The sequence below is a fragment of the Protopterus annectens genome, chromosome 6.part1 (assembly GCF_019279795.1).
Source record: "Protopterus annectens isolate FY-2018-M chromosome 6.part1, PAN1.0, whole genome shotgun sequence".
In the NCBI taxonomy this organism is placed as follows: Eukaryota; Metazoa; Chordata; order Ceratodontiformes; family Protopteridae; genus Protopterus; species Protopterus annectens.
In genome coordinates, this window is record NC_056738.1 from 37,193,621 (window position 1) to 37,215,223 (window position 21,603).

At 39.6% G+C, this 21,603-nt stretch overlaps 1 protein-coding gene across 2 annotated transcripts in view; it reads left to right on the forward strand.

The window, feature by feature from the left end:
- The window catches only part of IFT172 (intraflagellar transport 172), a 3,348,311-nt gene that overhangs the window by 2,244,749 nt on the left and 1,081,959 nt on the right, over positions 1-21,603 (forward strand). For both annotated transcript variants that reach the window (XM_044075467.1, XM_044075468.1), the window contains exon 32: positions 9,837-9,901. In XM_044075467.1, coding sequence (XP_043931402.1) covers positions 9,837-9,901 — 65 coding nt within the window. The remainder of the gene's footprint in view (positions 1-9,836; positions 9,902-21,603) is intronic.

Consider the following 21,603-nt stretch of genomic DNA (forward strand, 5'->3'; position numbering starts at 1 on the left):
TTCCTGCTTAGCTTGTTCTGCATCAAAAAAATATTTTGATCCCTCAGGAAAGATATTCTAAAGACAGCTGTATACAGCAGTTTGAATCTAACACATGTCTCCCTATGTTCCCTGCTTGTTGCAATAAATTTGTTTCTCTTCTTCCTGGTGTGCAGTGAGTAATCATTTTCCACAAACACTCCACTGTCTCCAACTATTAATACTTTGCCCTTCTACCACACTTTTGTCAGGATCAGTCTTTCTGCTAATAAGATTGCATCTTTACTACTACAGGTCTTGACTGCTTTCTCATGGCCAGGTTTGATGTAGTCACATGATGTGCCATTTTAGTTAACAAATCCTGCTCTGGAATACCAGTCCCATTGCTTATTTGTGCCTTCATAAAATTAGTATAGTTTATTTCCAGTTTCTGTGGTATAGTAGAAAATCTCAGGTTTTCTCTGTACTCTGTCCTCTAATTCTTTCATTTTTGAAACATCTCTTCTTGAGCAGTGTCACACACAGCCAGCCTTTTCTTCATTTCGACCTCTGATTTTTGCAATTTTATCAGCTTATGTAAATATCTGTTTAAAGCTTTTTCCATTTTTTTCCAGCCTTTTGTTATTTGAGTTGATATACTCTTCCATTGTTTTGTTTGTTTTAAACAACTCTGAGCATATTTGTCTTATTTTGTTCTCTAGATTACCGGATGCCATGTCTTTCACCAAACCTGCAACTTGAAGTGCTTTTTGCTGAACAGCTGCATGATTTTTTAAAGTCATTATTTTCTCTCCACCTTTTCTAGTTGTGTTTCTTTCATGATCTCTTAGTTTTGTCTTTGCTGGCATTCAGGTAATGTACTTACTAGGTAATAACTAAATTTACTAAAAGTGTCAGAGTTCTGGGCTCTTGTCTTTCAGTTTCTTTTTTCACATTGGGAGAGCTGAAGTTGAGCTGTTGGATCAGTGTGCAGCCATCTTGGAAGTCCCAAGTCCAGAGTTTCTTTGAAAACAAATCCTTCTTTTATGTCTAAAGTGCTTCTCACATTTTCTTTGAAGTGATCTGTTAATTTCCCTATATCCTTTTCAAAAATCCAAAATGAGGGATGATGAATCTTACATACTGTAGATGTCCCCAGGCAGAACATATATTACTTGGACAGGGCAAAATACTTAAGGAAGGCCAATCAGCTATTTGTTTCCTATGAAGGTAAGAAGAAAAGGACAACCAATGTCAAAGCAGATAATTTTGAGATGGTTGTCTCATGCTATTTATTTTTGCCTAAAAGGACTTCGGCTTTTTCCTTGACTTTTTGGAAAGGGGTGGACTGTAGAAGTATTCTAGAGGCAGCAACTTTTTCCTCTCTATACACCTTCACAAAGCATCCAGAACAGGCTTTGTTCTGACTAGTCTCCTATGTCTTCTAGATTATTAAATTTCTTCCACCTTATTATATTATCTAAGCTTTGGTAATCTACTAATATTCTGACAGGTTACTGTTACAGTAGCCATTCCCTCCCTCCCTCCATCCCCCTTGTTCTGCTGGTAGGAGATGGATGTATAATACTTATTTTATATATTTATATATCTGTGTATGTTTTATTCTCCTTTCCTAACACCTACCTTTTTGGATTGTAGCCTCTTTTCCTGAGGCAAGAAAGCTCAGAAGCTCTTGGTGCCCTAACTTCTGCTTTTCTGCATCTTTCCTCAAATTCTAAAGTTGTTAGGGCACATAAAAAGTGCCATGAAGCTTTGAGAGCAGGCATGTTGTCCTTTCCTTGGCAGGCTATAATCCATACAGCTTGTGCTACTGCAACAGTGATCTGTTAGAACATCTGCTGTTATATTAAACTTACTTCCACAACTGAACTATATTAAAAGGGCTGTTCAAATCTTTATATACTTTGCTAAGGACAAAACAGGTTAGAAAATATCAAAAGTTTAACTATTCAAGTGGCTTTCAGACTGCATACCCTTTTGTTACAACAAATAAATTAAAATTTTGCCAAGTACTCTCAAAGCCTGTTCTTCTAGAGTTGTAGGTACATCATCGGTTTTCTTCAGAAGTTCTTCAGTTGATGATATACCTATGACTGTTAGATATGCTTCTCTGCATACCTTCTGTAAGACACCATAAGCTGAATGTCCTCTCAATGTGGAGGTCAATTTTTGGGGGTTCCATTATTTGTTGTATTCTGCCATAATGGTGCCCAAGAAGAAAAGCTGGGGCTCTGTCCTCTTGTTGCAGTGAACAGGCTAGATCATGTAAAGTATGAAAGTTGTGTACTTTGCATAATATTAGATCTGTATGATCATGTCTGTTCACATGAATATACCCTCCCACCATCCCCCTACCTAAAGTAAATTTCCCCCAGTGAGAGGATCTGGATGAATGCCTGTTAAGCTGTACCATTTCTTATTATGCTTGTAAGAGGGTAGACAAAATCTGGAGAGAAGTGGAGGTGTGGTACATTACAAGAGCTAGAGGAGGAATCTTTGAGGCCTTAGTGAGACTTAAAGGTATTTACCAACTGCTGCTTGTGGCTACCCATCCTGTTGTTGAAGTGAGCAGATATAGATTATGAAAATCTAACTTTATTGTATATTGTAAGTTCCTTACTTTTGTTTAGTCTAACTGCATATTTTTACATATTTATTGATTAATTGATAACTATGATCTTTCACTCACTATGGGTACTACTTATGGATACTTACTAGAGGACTTTGCTTTCACTATTACTGTGGTTAGGATTTGTCATTCTTAACATCATGATGTTAGATGGAATGTGGTGAAAGATATGAAATATTGTGACAGAGGAGAAGAACAGCTACTGAAAAGGCAGGGAACATGAAATACAAAATGACAAACTAGCTTACTTGGCCAAAAGTATGTAATGCAGAGTATATTAAGTGAGACACCAGCTTCAGAGCCGAAGATTGTTGCTGATGTTATCTGTTAAACAAGTGCCTCCTTTACCGCAGCACAAGATGCATCAGTTATCTTCATTCACCTAAGTAAGGAGCCTAAAATTTCCTAAATAGGCCAACGGCTGCTAACACCCCCTGTATAATTCCTTTAGGCACCACTCATATGGATAATCTTGTGAGTAGAATGCACATTTTTTTGAATTTCAGCTCAGGTGGCAGCTAGCTGTTTAGTGTGAGAGAAGATTTATGCTAAATGACAGAATATTTCATTAATTTCTCACTTAATGTCTGATAGAGAATGTACTGTGATGTGTGTTGGCTGAGATCACTAAAATCTATAGAACAGTTATGTGTATATTTAATTGTCAGAAATTTAGGATTTGTAGAATGATGGGTGTTTTTACATTCTGAAATTCTAAAAAATACATATAGAAAAGGAGTGTTCTTGTATGGCAGTAGTGGTGATACTAATGTGATGGTGTGTGTTATGATGTTATAGGTTCATAGATGTTTACTAGACTAGCAACCACAAGGGTCTTTTTAAGCCTAGTCATGCATCCCCAATCTCTGACAAGTTCTATTACCCTCAGTAAGTGAAAGCAAGCAGGGACCTGGGAGAGAAATCATTTACGGGCTGCCTTTGTTTATTAGAATCATGGGTGCCAAACCAGGGATAAATTTCCTGTTCCCCATCCAGTTACACTGAAAAAAAATCCATTGAACTTTTTCTGGCTCCGTCAAGTCTGCTGTGCAAATTTTCCTTTAAGGAAGCTCTACTCTTAGTATAACCAGACTACTCACTGTAGTATAAGCCTAGCACTTGTTCTCAATACTTCTCTACTAAGTAAGCACTCTCGTACTAAGTAAAGCACTACATCTACTTACCACCCCTGTGAATATCCACTTCCCTTAAAGGTATACCACTCCCTTATACTGTTCTAGCATGTCGAGTGGTAGATTACTGGCGTCGTCTCCAGTTCAGCTGGTCAATCTGGGTATCTTGAGACAATGCTACAATTGTCTCATGTACACAGACAACCCTCTCCTCCTCCCAACAAACACAAATACATGTGAGAGATGCAACTATATAGCCAAACTGGAGGCTGAACTCTCTCAACTCAGGGCTGGCATGACCAGACAGGAGGAGATGGCAACCACACACACAACAATCCCAGTCCCACATAGACCTAACACAACTGCAAACCAAACACATAAAACACAAAGACATACTCGAGGCTCTAATAAAAACTTACCAAAACAACAGAGGCTCCCAAAGCAGACATCCAAAAATCCACCACCTCAAAACAAAACACATGCAACACATACTTCAATAAATCAGTGTGTCGACCAATCGCAGCCCTTAAGGCCAAACACCTTGCCTGATACACTAGTAATAGGTGACTCCATAGTCAGATACACTGATGTCCCACTGACCAGGCTGAACAAGGAGAAGGTGACTGTGAGCTGTCTATCAGGAGCTAGGATCCGCCACATAACACACGCACTCAGGTCACTCCAAAGCAAGTACAAATATGACTCCGTCATTGTCCATGCTGGTGTGAATGACCTGAGACGTACCTCCCTGGACTACATGAAAAGAGACATAGAGGAGCTCTCCGATTATGTAGCCCAGGCTGGTATGACCCTGATACTGAGCAGCATCTTGCCCTCACCAAGAATGATACCACAATACAAAGACAAGATGATCAGCTTTAACAATTGGCTCAAGTACTGGTGTCATTCTAAGGGGATCCAATGTCTGTCTGCCTGGGATGATATGTTGGACAAGCCACGCTGCTTAAGGGATGGCTTACACCTGTCACCACTGGGCTTCCGGATATTGGCTAAGGCTCTTGCCACCCCCATAGTGCCTTTTTTAGGCAAGGCTCAAAAGACAAACCCACCTCCTTAGAAAACAAAAATGGAAAAAAACTAAGGGTAATGCTGCTCAACACCAGAAGTCTAAATCTCAAGATGCAGGCACTTGATGCACTCCTCAGCATGGAGAACATCGACGTCTGTGCAGTAACTGAAACCTGGTTCAAGGCTCCTGAGATCACCCCAGTGCTACCAGGCTATACCTCGTATCATGCTTTTCGCCCCCAAACCCGGGCGAACCACAAAGCGGGGAGTGTCCATATTCATAAAGGACACCCACACCTCCAGGTTAGTAGCAACACATGAAGCATCAGAGACCATACAGGTGCAACTAACCATAGGCAAAACTGCTATACAACTGGTAGCATGTTACAGACCACCCTCCCAGTCTCAAGAACCCTACTCAGCCTTCCTGAAGACATTGGAGGATATGACTATATCACAAAATACCATCATACTGGGAGACTTCAACTACCCAAACATAGATTGGGTACATTATTCTAGCCCTAATATCCTAGCCCAAAGGTTCCTGGAATTCATAAATTCAAATGCACTGGAACAACTAGTCACCTCTCCCACTAGGGGAGATAATATACTAGACCTGATCATCACAAACATGGGGACAAAATGCTCCACACCGGAAGTATACCCCTCACTAGTGAGATCTGACCACAAACTAATCACCCTGGATATACATATCCCACCTCCACCCCCAGCACAAAAGACCACAGTGAAAAGCTTCACAAAAGCAGACTTCACTCTTCTTAAGACTGAGATGGTATCCCTTAAGCCCACTGTGCCAGTGGATACCACATCCCACAATGCCGAATCCTTCACAAATGCTTTCTATGGACATCTCCAAGAATGCATGGATCATGCAATCCCAAACAAATCCAAGTCCCTCTCCACCAAATGTAAGCATCCTGTCTGGTGGACCTCAGCCATAAACAAATTGTATAACAAAAGAAGGAAGCTACTGCATGTCAGAGCGAAATCCCATGAAGGGAAGACATCTCTGATCAACATTAGCAGAAAACTACATTCTCTCATAAAAACATCCAAGGCAAACTTTGAGAGAAAAATCACTAAGGACACTAAAGATAACCACAAAGCCTTCTTCAGCTATGTTAGAAACCTGGGCGGAAACCCTCAGATATGCTCAGAGTTGGTTCACAACAACAAAAAATACACTGTACCCACAGATATTGCCAACATTCTGGCTGACAGGTTCAGTGCAAATTTCTCCCCTCCTTCACCCCCAAAAGAAGAAATACTTATCCCAGCTGAATGTAATCTCCCTGTCATCTCAGATGTCCAAGTGAGAACCGCCCTAAACAAAGCAAAAAACACAGCATCAATGAGACCTGATGTATCCTGGGGTGCGTGTTACGTGAACTCCAAGAGGAGCTAAGCCCACACATAAAAATGCTATTTAACCTTAGCCTTACTTCGGGATATGTACCTGAACACTGGCGTACAGCAACAGTGGTCCCACTCCACAAGGGGGGTGCCTCTACAGACCCTAGAAACTACTGCCCCATAAGCTTAACTAGCCTGGTCTGCAAAGCTATGGAAAGAATCATTATGGAACTCATAAACAGAGACATAGGGGACCTACAGACACTTGACCCCACCCAGTTCAGCTTTGTAAAGGGCAGATCCTGCCTTTTAAACCTGGTTGACTTTTTCGAAACAGTCACTAGAGCCATTGATGACGGCAAAGCAGTCCATACAGCATACCTGGACTTGGCTAAGGCCTTGACACAATACCCCACTCAGGCATCATAGATAAGCTAAACAGCTTAAAATAAACCCTTATGTCACTAGATGGGTTGCAAACTGGCTAAAGGACAGAACCCATAAAGTTAAAATCACTGGAGCAATGTCAGACTCAAAGCCAGTCACAAGTGGTGACCCACAGGGATCTGTCCTGGGACCCCTCTTGTTCGGCATTTATTTCTCAGATGTTAAAGCAAACATGGGAGGGCTGTGGCTGACAAAGTTCGCAGATGACTGCAAACTAGGCACCATAGTCGATACACCAGCAGACACACACATCCTACAAAAAGGCCTCACTGAAACGGACAACTGGTGCCGTAGTCATGGCCTTAAACTAAATGCCAAAAAATGTATAGTCATCCTTTTTGGAAAAAACAAAGTACCCACAAATTATCACATAGACAGCAACCCACTGAGTACGGAAAAAGTGATCAGAGACCTAGGGACCCAAGTAGACAGCGACCTCTCATTTGACACCCATGTTGCCAAAGTGGTTAGAAAAACATTCTACCTTGCACACCTCATCATGAAGGAATTCACATCCAGATCCAAGGATGTCATTGTACCTCTATATTCCTCCCTCATCAGACCCATGATTGAGTGCAATGCCCCATTTGGTATGTACCTCACCCGGCATTTGCAACAGCTGGAGAGACCACAAAAGTACCTCACCAAAAGGATCAAGGGTCTCCAACATATGTCTTATTCTGCCAGACTAAAGAAACTTCAGCTCTATTCAGTAGCATACCGCCTGCTCAGAGGTGATCTCTGCCTGACGTACAAGGCCATGTCCAGTCAGGATCTGATGGACATGCTCCACCTCAAAAAATCCAAATCCATCAGGACCACGAGAGCTAAAGACTTAAACCTCGGCACAAGTATTAATAGGACATGCTGGAGGGATAGATTCATAACCCAGAGGCTTCCCATGCTTTGGAACAGGATCCCAGTTCGTATTAGGCAGAGCCCCTCACTGACTCTCTTCAATAGAAATCTTGATGAGTGGATGGGAGATCGTAAGTTTACCCCAGGGGTCACATCTGTGTCACTGCTAGACAGGGGCACAGTAAACTAATTCTATTATATAAGGGGACCTTCATTGTGTCACTACTAGACAGAGGCACAGTATTCTAGATTTATTCTGTACATTTTTGTACCATTTCATGGGGTGGCAATAGCCACATCACTATGGCTAGGCTTACAAATGCCCCAGGGCAGATAGCCTAGTACTATACTATGAATTTGTATATAAACATTTTGAATGCAAAATGTAGTAAAAAAAAGTATATTGATAGAGTGTTTTGTGTTTTTTTTATATTTTTATTTTTTGTGGTTAACATGCATGTGCATCCAACAGTGTGTGAATAATAGACTGTCTGTCTGTTTATAGCTTTAATAGCTTAATTACTAAAGCTATCACATGATGGTCAACAGACCTTATAAATAAAGTTAGAAATACATTGCTATTTGATCTTGATAAGCTTGGTAATGAGAGACCAAGAAAGCGCTTGATTTTTACTACTGTTGGGATTTCTTTTTTTTGTTGCTGCTTACACTTGGCTATAGTTTTAAAAGAAAAAGAAAATTTTTTATTTAAAAAACATAAAAAAAATAATTTGTTTATTTACCTGCGGTTTTTGTTTTTTTTTGTGCTTGGGTGCTTTTTTTGTGCTTTTGGTGTTTTCATCTTGTTTTAACTATACTATGAAACTATGAACTTCCTTGACCAGGAATTGGACCTGGGCTGAGGGAGTGAGTGTGCCATATCCTAACCACTGGACAAACATGAATCCCCCTTGTGTAACCCTTTGATGGTTAAACTGGTGGAGGAAGGAAATTTCTCTAGTGTAGCTGTTTTTTGTGTCAGGATTTTAAGTTCCGTTGTCTAATGTTTTGGTATGTCTGGTTTGATGTTTTCTGGATCATAATTTGAAGATTTGTAGCTTGGATGTTGAATCATATGCAGAATTTGATATATTTTGCTGCAGCCAGTGAAGACCAATCGTGTAATAATGGGTTCTGACAAATTCACAATGGAGAAATAGAAATAATCTGTTAGTGCAGAGACGTGTATCATGTGGTCATAGGAACTTTGTTTTGTGACTGGAACCTGGTATCCTAGAGGGTTGGCCAGGAGCAGGAAGGATTTGTGGGCCATTAGTCTGACCTCCTTCCTGGATAGTAGGTTGGGATTTTGAGCAATGTTTCTTTCCCCTAGTAGATCCTGGTGACCTATAATTTTACATCCAGTACTAAGTAGGTAGTATACACAAACATTTACCTTGATGTCACAATTCTTTTTAAAATTTGGAGGAACATATCTCCCAAGCCTCCAGCATACATTCTTCTGTTTCTGATGGTACAACAGAAAGGGCAATGTTTGGTTAAAGATGCTGTTAGTAGGGATACTAAAGGAGTCAGTAATAAGTGACAGTAAAGGGAAAAATGAAACTGGGCAGGTGTGGGGAGACTGTGATGGTACTACCCTTTTAGAAAGTATAAATAATAGTAGAAGATAGATTTTATCACGTATAACAAAGCTTCCAGGGGACATTTATTAGTCACTTTAATTCTCATAATATCAAACTGTGCGGTGGTGGTGCTGCGGTAGCGTTGTCACCTCACAGTACGACGTTGTCTTGTTCAATTCTCAGCTAGTGCGTCTTCTGTGTGGAGACATGCGTGAATGGGCGTACCTTTGTTGAAGGTTGTGCGTCAGAGCTGGCAACTCCGCATGTAAAAATCTACTGCCAATCATTAGCGGACGGGAGTTCCGCTGTGGCGACCTCTAACAGGGAAAAGCCAAAAGACGCACACAAAACTGTAGTAGTGTTGTGACTTCTTTAGATGGGTAAGGGTTCAGGCACTGCATTTTCAGTAACATAATAATTTTATATTCTGAATGTTCTCGATGGATTTGTACAGTTGCAGTACTTCTGCACAGAACTGTCTGTATGATGTTTCTAGGAGAGTATTAACTTATTTTGCATATTACTGTTTTGCTATACTTAAAATGATCTTACAGTGTTTTCTGTTTTTGCCATGGTTCATTCTTTATTCTTTATTTATTTCTTTTATCTTTAGTCACAAACTCTCATCTCACTCCTCAGTGTCCTAGGGACCCCTTCGTCATATGTAACTTTTCCATTTTATTTTGCGGTGATACAGATTACTTATCTGGGAACCATAAAGTGTTAACATATTGCCTTTGCCTATGATGCCTTCAACATCCCAAAACTTAATAATAGTGCACTTGTGGTTTTGTTTTACAGGGAAAATTCCAAGAAGCTGAAGGAGAGTTCATTAAGGCTGGAAAACCTAAGGAGGCTGTTCTGATGTAAGTTAAATTTTTAAATGTGTCTATTGCTGAACAATGAAGAATATGTGTTCACAAAATCTAAATTTTGTAATTCTGTGCATATATACACAGAATGTTGTAATTCTGTGTATGTATGCATTCTCAAAGTATATGCTTGCAACATTTACTGATGGACCAATGTTTTCAGAAGTAATGGGAACATATGATTGTCTTGTTTACCAAAAATATACAAATCCTTTATTTGTTTTTCTGCCATATTTTTGTAAGTATGGTAGTTTATTTATTTATTTGACATTTGTTTACCAGGAAAGTTCGACTAGGCCAGAAAGTGACCATTTTCAACAGGTAGAAAAGCTCCACAATCACAATCTTTAAAAAATCAAGTACAGATACTTTAAATCACAAAGTATCATGTTATAGTACAAAACATCAAGTACAGATATTTTAAATCACAAAGTATCATGTTACACAACAAAATATGAGTGAAAAAATGTTGTAATGAGAAAAACACTGAACATATGTTTTATAGTAGAGTGCAATGAAAAACAATAACATGAGTTGGAGAAAATATGTGAGGGAAAACTCATTAGTCATATTATTTGTTGCATAGATTAGTGTGTGATAAATGAGCTCAGAGACAATTCTAATAAGGTATTTAAAGAGGTATTAGAGATTACATGATTGGTGATAGTGGAGGAATTAAGTGATGTCTTAGTATGAGAGATGGTTATAGAAGGAAGAAGGATGGAGAGAAAAGGAGGTTATAAGAAGAGTGCAGGATAGGGTGTCTGCAGGCAGCTTAGAGGAGTACAGAGGAAAGGTCTGAAGAGATAAAGTGGATAAGGTAAAGTAGTGGGAAAACAAAACGAAAGGAGTGGAGTTGGAAGTTGGAGAAGGTTATGAAGTGTAAACCAAAAACAAAATCACCACACCAACTATAAAAACCAGAAAACACTTACCAAATAGAAAATAACCATCTGAAGCACCACTATGCACTCCAGTAATGTAAAATTCAAGTTAATTTAATCGTATTTAGCACTTTCATCTCATTAAAGAGACTTTATCAGAATACACATTAACACACAAAAATTTTCATTTAAATAAACCTAATTAATGGCATCATGATTTACATCATCAAATTTAAACCCTGCACATAGAATTAAAGGAATACATCCATAATACTGAAATGTACTGAAATACATAAAAATACATACAATACAATGCAACCCCCCTAATACTAAATATTATAATGATAAATAAAAATGGTAAATAAGAATTACCTTGCATTAAAAATCCATTTTAAAAGATTTTATAACTTATTAGCTCTCTCCGTTAGCATAGGAACAATGGATATAGTGTCATTCCCTTTCTTGTGTGGGGTTTGTAAACTTTATGTTTGGGATTCTTGACATCATTAGGATGAATCCTGGAGGTGGGGACTGGAAAAATCTTTTGAAGAAAAAAGAAACACAGTGGCAGCTAAAATTGGCTGCTATGTTTCTACCTGGTCTGAATTTAGTATTAGGGGTTTTGCATTGTATTGTATGTATTTTTATGTATTTCAGTATTTATGGATGTATTCCTTTAATTCTATGTGCAGGGTTTAAATCTGATGATGTAAATCATGATGTCATTAATTAGGTTTATTTAAATGGAGAATTTTATGTGTTAGTGTGTATTCTGATGAAAACTCTTTAATGAGATGAAAGTGCTAAATACTATTAAATTAACTTGACTTTTACATTACTGAGTGTTATTACTGAAGTGTATATTGGTGGTTCGGATGGTTATTTTTTTTATTTTTTAAGTGTTTTCTAGTTTTTATAGTTGATGTGGCGATTTTGTTTTTGGTTTAAGCTTTCCACACTATATCTATCCGTTTTCCACTTTTCTGTGGATACTTCGGATGAATTCAACCTTTCGGGTACTGTGGCAACCGAAGAGACCAATGCGGAGGTGACGCAGTTGAGATATAAAGTTTTGCAACTCAAAGGGAAGTTGACTAAACTTATTGATTTATTCACACAAAAGGAGAACTGTTCGTTTAATGCCACGAGGCAGCCTTTTATGGGTTCACAGTCCCATATTCATTCAAAAGGTATTAATTTGTCAAGTACATAGGCATGTTCCATTTTGCAAAACCCCCATGATGAATCTACAGGAACCAGCAGCAGGACTGGATGAGCTTGTCACATGGGATGAGATCTGGGACAACAGCAACAAGGAACTATGGTTTTGGGCGAACAGAGCCAAAATTTGACTGTTTTTTCCAGCTGTTCATTTCAGGACATTTGTCCAGGCCAGCAGAGTGTGATGAACAATTTAAAACAAAGTGGTGATGTCTGACAAACTGTAAACAGCAACCGAAGTGGTGATGTCTGTTTCTCTCAAGGTACTTTTAGCTTTAATAATAACACTGCTGTTGGCAATGTTAGCGTTTTTAATAATGATGCAAATTTCTCGCAACGGCGGGGTAATGGAAGTCATAACAAAGCTGATGTCAGCGTTAAATTTACAAGTCTTTTATCTAAACAATATAGTTTTTCCGGTAATAGCAATGCAACAATGGAGCGTGCTAAAGACAGCGATATGTTTGGTGCTTGTTCACTGAAAGACTTGATTTTTCACTTAGAAAAGAGACTCTTTAAATTAAAAATGTTGCAGATGGACATTGCTTATTTGAATCATTGTATGTTTTTGAAAATTATATCACAGGGTTTAAGATTATTTAAATTCCTATTTGGTGTGGTTTATAATGATGAAATTATTGATGACTTTGTACAGTTTTTTGATGAGATGGGTTTGCTCAAAAAAACTGTTTTATTATGAAAAGCGGAGAGAGGAGGTAGCACAGGAAGTGGAAGTTTTGGACAATACAATTAAAACAGATTTATTATTTTTTCAATACAATGCATTATATTTTAAAGTGTTGGATAAGGTGGAGAGGCGGTGTTGCAATATTTTTCAAAAGAAAAAAACAAAAGCTGGAGAGGGACCAGAGAAATTATTAAAATAAACAGGTTTACCCCACAAAACAGTTGATTAATAATGGACAACACAGTATTCCTGGTAGAGAAGATAGGGAATTTTCTAGTTATAGTGATGCAGTTAGAAGTGGTGAGATGTGGAACATGGATAGTGAACAACTGAATGAAGGAGAACAGGGTTTTCCAGTAGTCAGACGCTTGAAGAGATTAGCACAGCATTATACAGAGAAGGGGGAGTACAACAAGAGCTAATACCCACAGAAGAGGAATGTATATCAAAATGGGAACAGTTACAGGAATTAGTCCATTCAGAGCAGAATATTGTAAATACAAGGAATGGTTATACCATTTATAATTTTACGGATAGAATTATTACTGATGACTATTTCCAATTGTTTTCCAAAGGAATAAAGTTTATTCCCTCAACTAAGGGTGGTTTAGTTGACAATATTATGGCTTTAAAAATGCACACAAGAAAGTAAAATTTTGAAATTATGTTGGGTCATAAGGAGGGAGATAATGTAATGAGTTTTAAAAGGAAAATGTCTTTACCTCAGTGTTTACAACCCACTTCTACACCCTATCGTGGAGGCTTATGACAAGTTTGTTCTGGAGGACATGTATAAGATTTCTAGGTGTAATAACACGTGACAAGGGAATTTAACCAAAGGTGAAGATGACCTCCTGTTAGATTTGAGAATGGACATACAAATTTGTGTTATGGTTCCAGACAAAGGGGGGTGGGGTGGTGTTGTTTAAAAGTTTGGATTATTTGAATGAGATGCAAAATTTATTATTTGATGAGCCAACATACTTGGGTGTTTCCAAGAATCAGATTAATATTTCCTATTCAAGGATTGATTCATACCTTGAGGAATATTTGCTTGATGGGAGAACAGATTCTGACTTACATGAATTTTTGTATAGAAAGGATCCTATGATACCAGTATTTTTTGGAATACCCAATATCCATAAACATGTTTTAACCCCCCCCCTTTTAGACCCATTGTGGCTGCAAGGGGTTCTAAGATTCACCCCTTAGCTTTTCTGATTGATTTATGTGTACAACATGTAGTTGATAAGACCACACACTTAGTGAAAGATTTGTGGGAGTTCTTAGGATTGTTGAAGAAGGAATTATGGGCAGAGGATATTATTTTTTTAACGGTGGATGTTAAGGATTTGTTCACTATGATTCCCAACGAGGAAGGCCTTACTTTATTTGAACAAATTTTATTTCAGAAATCTGAGTTAGAGCATGATATGGCTACATTGAACTGTGAGTTGATGAGTATTGTTTTGGATAACAATTTTTTGTGGTTCGAGGGTGAATACTATCAACAGATCAAGGGTGTCGCCATGGGGGCAGTATGCTCGCCTGTGTATGCTAATTTAGTCCTTCTGGGTTGGGAGAACACATAAGTGATGGGTTGTCCTTTTTGGGGTAACATAAAATTGTATTCTCATTATTTGGACAATATTTTTATTCTTTGGCAAGGCCCTGAGCAAGAAATAACAAGGTTTTTACAATATCTAAACTTGAGTACTGAATTTTTGTATTCCTTTAATTCTGTGTGCAGGGTTTGAATTTGATGATGTAAATCATGATGTCATTAATTAGGTTTATTTAAATGGAGAATTGTATGTGTTAGTGTGTATTCTGATGAAGTCTCTTTAATGAGATGAAAGTGCTAAATACGATTAACTTGAATTTTACATTACTGGAGTGTATAGTGGTGCTTCGGATGGTTATTTTTTTATTTTTTAAGTGTTTTAAGGTTGCGAAGTGTGACTTTGGCTGAAGGGGGTGAGTGAAGTATAGTGCATAACTTCAGCCAGGAATGGCATAGGAGCAGGTCCAAGATTTTGTAAAGTATTCTTTTAGAGAGCATTTAAAGGTAGGTAGGTTGGAAGTAGTTCCGGTGGTTAGAGGTAAGGAGTTACATTATTTCACCACTGAGTACGTGTGTAGGCTTTGTTCAGGGGATTATTTGATTTATTTATGGTGAGAAGTTGTTTGTCTTCTGATGTAAGAGTTCTTTTAGGGAAATGTATGTTGGTTAAAGGGGTAAGGGCTGGGCAGGTTAATGGTTTATGTATGGTTTTATGTATTGTTATAAGTTAAATGTAGGAGAGGTGGAGGGGGAGTTCCAGCCATCTAAGGGTATGCAGAGATTTACAGTGATGGGTAAAGGAAGCTGAATTAGTAGCAAGCTTGGCAATTTTGTTGTAGCAGCGTTCAAGTTTGTTTTTTATGGCGAATTGTAAATTGATTAAAATTGGTGCTCCATAGAGTAGGGAGGGCAGAAGTTAGGTTTTGGCTAGAGTAATTTTTGTGTGTGTGCTCAGAAAATGTTTTTTTGTGTGTGCCATTCCTAGTTTTTGATGGGTTTTATTGATATTGCTTTGGATGTGGAGGTCAAATTTAAGATCATCTATTATGACTCCTAATAGTTTGGTATGGTGGACTAATTCAATTTCAGTGTCATTTGTCGAAAAGATTTTGAAAGAGGCTTTGTTAGGGGTGTAAGTTTTTTGGGCAATGAGGAAGAATTTGCTTTTTGGGGGGGGTTGAGTAGGAGTTATGCCCTTGTGAGACAGGTTTCAATGGAGATGTCAGTTTGTTGAATGATTTCTTGGAGGTGATTTAAGGTGTTTGAAGAACAGATGATGGTAGAGTCATTTACATATTGAGTCATGGTGCTTTCACAAGAAGATGAATTTAGGTTATTGATAAAAATATTGAATAGTAGAGGGCCAAGGGTGGATCCTTGTGGGACTTCTGTGGAAGTGGGAAGATATGCAGAGAAGATGGGTATAGACCCAGTTTGTAAAGTTGATTGATAAGTTTACTGTGAGAGACCATGTCAAAGACTTTTGCTATGTCTTGAAACACTGCAGCTACAAGTATAATAGAGTTACAAGCTTTATAATCTGTAAATGATAGTAATGCAGTAGATATGCTGTGGTCTGGCCGAAATCCATGTTGTGTATTAGTGATTAGCTTACTTTGTAAGGGATAGTGGAGAAACTGTTGATGTATACATCTTTCAGGGAGTTTAGGGAGAAAAGACAGGATGGCTGTAGGATGGAAGTTTGTAATGTCAGTGGAATTGCCTCCTTTATGTAAGGGGATAATATGCACCATTTTCCATAAGTTAGAGACACAGAATTTTATTATTGATCTATTAATAAGAATGCTGATTGGGTATGCTATTGTATCTGCGGCTAGATTTAGGTATTCTGGGGGAAGGTTGTTGGCTGAGGAGGAACAAGATATCTGATGTCAGTTTTTATTCTATCCACAACATTTGTGGTTCGGATCCGATTCTTGGATCTGACTCGGCCATTACTTTAGCTCATGATCACCAAACAACTGTCAAGCCCTCCTTTACTCATAATGCACCAACTCCTAATGTACCTCAGATCTCATTTGCCACTTTCGTGAATAGACGTGATCAGCTGAGCTCTCAAGTTATTTATTATTAAGATAAGTGGTTTCTCATTATTTTTGCTTTTGATCTTTCTCCCTCCCATTTCACTTGGTATATTCTAAATTACCATAGCAAGTAGTTGTTAACTTTTCCCTTTTTCTTCCAAACTTTTTATTACACTCTTGTGTATTCTCGATACCATAGCTGGTATCTTCTTTCTTTTATCTCTCTTTCCTTTTATATACATACATACATATATATATATATATATATATATATATATATATATATATATATATATAAAATGCCCTGTTAACTTTTTTCAACTATATCTGATAAGCCACCTTCTGGTTTTAAAAAGTGCCAAAAAGTGTGGGCACAAATTGCCCTTATCCGATGCCCATAACCTATATGTATACTGTTTGGGCCCGGATCACCTCCAGTTTGTTTGCTGAATTTGTAAAAATTTTAACCTATGAGCAATTGCCGACAGGAAGAACAAACTGATTTTGAAAGGCTTACTTCTTTCCTCCTTTGGTGAAGCTATTTCTGAGGCTCAGTGCCCCAAACCTAAAACTAAGGAGCCTTTGACCCAGTTTCCAAAACCTTCTGCATCGTAGACTTCATCTTCTGAGCTGCCAAAGAAATAACTCAGGTCAGATCCGAAGTCTTTTCTAATCCAACCTCTGACTGATGTGACCAAAAAATCCTCAGATCCTACTTCTTCAGATCCCATATTTTTGCCTAGGACAAGGTGTTTTCCTTCCTTAGATCCAGTTCCTTCAAGAGTACCTTCCCCTTCTTGGAAAGGTGCTGTTCCAAGCCTCTTTCTCTCACCGCAACTCATTCTTCCAGAAGTTTGATTGAAGAAAATATGGACAGAATGATGAGGAGATTCCTCTCAGCACAGATTCAAATGGGTGTTCTCCCATCGCCTACCCTCTTGGGTCAGGAAGCCTGTCCTTCCACCGTACCACTTATGGTGGCTCCTTCTCTGATCCGACTGATAGTTTTGGAGCCACTGGGTCTGAACCATCTGGGCCTGTCTGGCAAGGATCCAAAGGTACTTCTGTCTTTGGAATCGAAGTAGTCTCTGAGTACACCAACTCTGAGATTTTCGGATCTGGATGACTCTCGAAGCTTAAGTGCCCTTATCACATCTGAAGCACTGGAGTCAATTGCAAAGTTTTTGGAGCCATCTCTGGCCCTCAGAGCCTCAGCATTGGACAAATCTGCACCAGCATCTACTTCAGGGAGATTGCTTTTGGGACAGAGGGAGGCAATGGGTCAGAAGTCTGGCTTTTTGGATCCATTGTCTTCCTTTTTTATGGGGCTAGCCACTCTCAAGGTAGTGAAGAGAGAGTTTTCTGCTCCAGTAGGACAGACAGTCTCTCCCCCATCAGATCTTCCATCTGGATCCCAGATGTCTCCTCATCTTGAGCCCCACCTTTATACACCACAGGGACTGCCAGCTCAAAGTCTCCAGTGCAACCAGAAGGGTATCACGATCTCTTCTGATACTTCACAGGAGCATCCACCGAGGAAGTCCCTAGGAAGAGGAAGTGCAAGAGGATGCAATTGGACTCCCCTCAGAAGTCAATCACTGAGGATACTGATTTTATTGAAGGAGAAGGGTCCCCAAGATCACTTCCTGAAGATGTCTCATTCGTAGACATCCTTCAAGTCCTGTAGCAGAGAGGTGGTTAGTCTACTGACAACCCTTCACTGATGGAATCAGTATTTCTGGAGGCCTTTGGAGCTGGCCCATCTGCCTTCTGGGTAACTACGCCTGAAGATGAGCTCATTGACTTGCTCTCTTGGCGGGTGTGGAAGGAGCCTGTCTCAGTTGATCCAGTCCCCAAGAGACCAGATCAGATTCTGACCTCACCTGTAGAGAAGGAGATTTGAAGTAAGGGGTGCCGTAGATGCTATGGTTATAGCAGTGGCCACCAAGAAGGAACTAGCTGAACAAAGTTCCTCTGTCCATCACCCTAACAGAGAGTCTAGGGGGTTGGACAGATTTAGGAAATGTGTGTATGCTTCAGCGACTTTTACCCTTAGGTCGCTGAACTACTTGGCACACTTCACGAGACTACAAAGGGACTTGATCAAGGAACTTTCAAAATCCCTTTCAGGGATCACTACTGCTGAGGTTAAGCCATCCGTGGCCTCACAGTTGTCTACCCTTCAATCTATTGCAAATTCATCAATGAGGCTTATCTCGCTTATAGCTGAAGGTGCCTCAAGGGCTGCAGGTTCAGGCATTTACATCAGGAGGCATGCCTGGATGCTTTTGTGTGATTTTGAGGAGCTCTTTAATTCCTCATTTGTCAATGCACCCTTTGACGGCAGTTCATTGTTTGGCCCAAAAGTGAAGAAAACACTCTCCAGGTGTGAAAAAGATGAAAAGACCCTCTCTGCAGTGGGCATACATTTTTTGACCCCTCATAGATCCTTTTCCAAGAATCAGCAATATGGATGAAAAATATGGTTCAGGAAGTCCCTGGGTCCTTTCCAAGATCCACATGGAGATTCCCCCTGGGGCAGAGGGGGAAATCCAGTGGACGACTACACCCATGTGTCAGAGGAGACCCACAGAAAGAAAGGGTCTAGAGATTCTTTCTCTAATAGATCCTTTCAGTGCTCCTGAAAGGAAGTCCGATTGTTCCCATCTGGAGGCAATCAGGGGTCATTTATCCCTGCACCAGAAAGCTTGGCTAGACATCACAAAAGATATGTGGGTGCATAGGATTATTTCCAAAGTTTATATAATTCTCTTTTTCCTTCCACCACCATCTATATGGAAATTTCCTGATGTTCCACCCAGTCAGAGGAAAGTGGCAGCATTAGAAATTCAAAAGCTGCTAGAAAAAAAGAGTCATCCAAGAGGTCCCACCAGACTAGATAGAATTCCAAACTTATTTAAGACTATTTTCAGTGCCAAAGAAAACAGGAGACTGGAGCCCAATTTTGGATCTCAGTGACTTAAACAAGTCAGCTTGACATACAAAGTTTCAGATGGTCACAATTCAGTCCATTCTGCCATTCCTGGGCAAAGACTACTGGATGTGCTTAATAAACAGTCTGGATGTGTACTATCATATATTTACACGTCTGGCCGGGAGACCGTCACTATCAGTTCAGAGCACTGACCTTTTCCTCCTCACCACACCAAATGCATGGCAGTGGTAGCAGCTCACTTAAGACTGCAGGGATTTTGACTGTTTCCATACTTAGATGACTGTCTCATTATCACCCGACCAAATATCTATCAATAAAAACAAGGAATCAGGCTCTCTGGACTTGTTCACAACTGGGAATAGCAATAAATTACAACAAGTCTTAATTACAACGAACTGAAACACTGGAATTCATAGGAGCAATATTCAACACAACATCAGTGAGAGCTTCTCTCAAGAGTACAGATCATCAGGTTTCAAGTCAGGAAAATAATTTGCAGTACCAAAATTTCAGCTCGTTTGATCCTGAAAGCCTTAGGGTCAGTGTCAGCAGCCATAATTGTAGTTTCTTTAGCAAGATTTCAAATGCAAATTCTTCAGTGGATGTTAGCAACACAGTGGTCGATTCTTTATCTCATGTGTCTGCAAAAATAAGAATCACTCTGGCATGCAAGAGACACCTTTGTTGGTGCATTTGATCAGATCAGATTCTACAAGGCCGTCCTTTCATCCTCCCTCAGCCCAAGGCTATAGTGACCACAGATGCTTCCAGATGGAGGGGGGCACATTCTGAGGAAGACAGTCCAAGGCACTTGGTCCCCCGAAGAGGCCAACACGCATAGCAGTGTTCTGAAAATGAGAGTAGTGCTCTTGTTGTGATCCAGACAGACAACATGTCAGTAGTGTGGTACATCAACAAACAAGGGGCAACCAGGTCATACCTCTTTTGTCGAGAAACTCTCAGTGTGTTAATGGGTGATTTCCTCCAACCTCTTTCTGATAGCAGTGCACATTCCAGGAAGTCCAACGTGGTAGCAGATAAATTGAGCAGGTCCATTCTTCTACCTCACGAGTGGTTTCTCAACATGACAGTGGCAGATATGATTTTCTGTCATTAGGGCCAACCTTGCTGCAATCGCCTTGCATCCCCACTAAACAACAAATGCAGCAGCTTCTTTGTCCTAACCTCCCCCCCACTGAGGGAATCGTAGAGTTGAGGGATCACTCTACTCTAGATTGGCCCTCCGGTCTACTCTATGCCTGCCGCCAACTCCCCTAATTCCCAAATTCTTACAGAAAGTTACCCAGTTGAAGAGCAAAGTAATCCTCATTGCACCTTGCTGGCCTTGACAGATTTGGTTCCCCTTCCTGTGGCTATATCTGCTCTACCCACCTTGTATTCTGCACCTGATTCCAGATCTTCTGTCTCACCCAACAGGCATGATTCATCCGAATATCTCAAACCTCAAGCTGACCTCATGGTTTCTCCAATTCCTTTAATAGCAAGACAGACGATGCTCTCATCCCCTGTCTGCAAGATACTTTTGTCTTCTCATAAAGCCTCTACAAGAAAACTTTACAAAAGTAAATGGAAAAGGTTTGTTTTTTTGGGCACAGTAGAAATGCATAGATCCCTTTTCTTGAATTTTTAGCAGCAATTTTTAATGAGAGAGCTAGCTCCTCAACAATCAAGTTCAATTAGCAGCAATTTCCAATTTTCATATTGGATGTGAGAATTCTTTGGCTTCAGCTAAACTTTGTAAAGCTTTTTTGAGTGCTACTCTCCAAACTGACAATAGCCTTAAATTTGACATTTATATCTTCCAAACCATTAAAAGAGTCCACAGAAAAATGGGCCTACTCTTTCGCAACAAACAGTTTCTCACCAGTCACTCTAAGGTTACCACAGCCAGGACACACCTCCTCTTGACCCTACTTTATGCCTCCCCTGTGCTTACCAATATCTGAAAAACTGAGCTCGACAAACTAGATAGCTGCTACAATAAAATAGCCAGATTTGCCACAGGATCTCCTTCTAGAACCCACCATTATGAAATCCTCAAAAACTCAACTGGCTAGAACTCTCCCTGACCCTTCAAGTCAGCCAACTAGCACTTGCTCACAAAGTACTACATCATCCAGGCAACACACCAGCCCTGCAGCAACTACTCCAGCCTTACACCACTGCCATACCCCTGAGATCAAGTACCCAACACCTCCTTAAGGTAACAAACTTAAAAAAATGAGGCAGGTAGATCTGTTTATAGCCACTTTATCTCTAAAATCTGGAACTCCCTTTCAGCCCACATAATAAATAACAACTCCACCACCCAATTCAA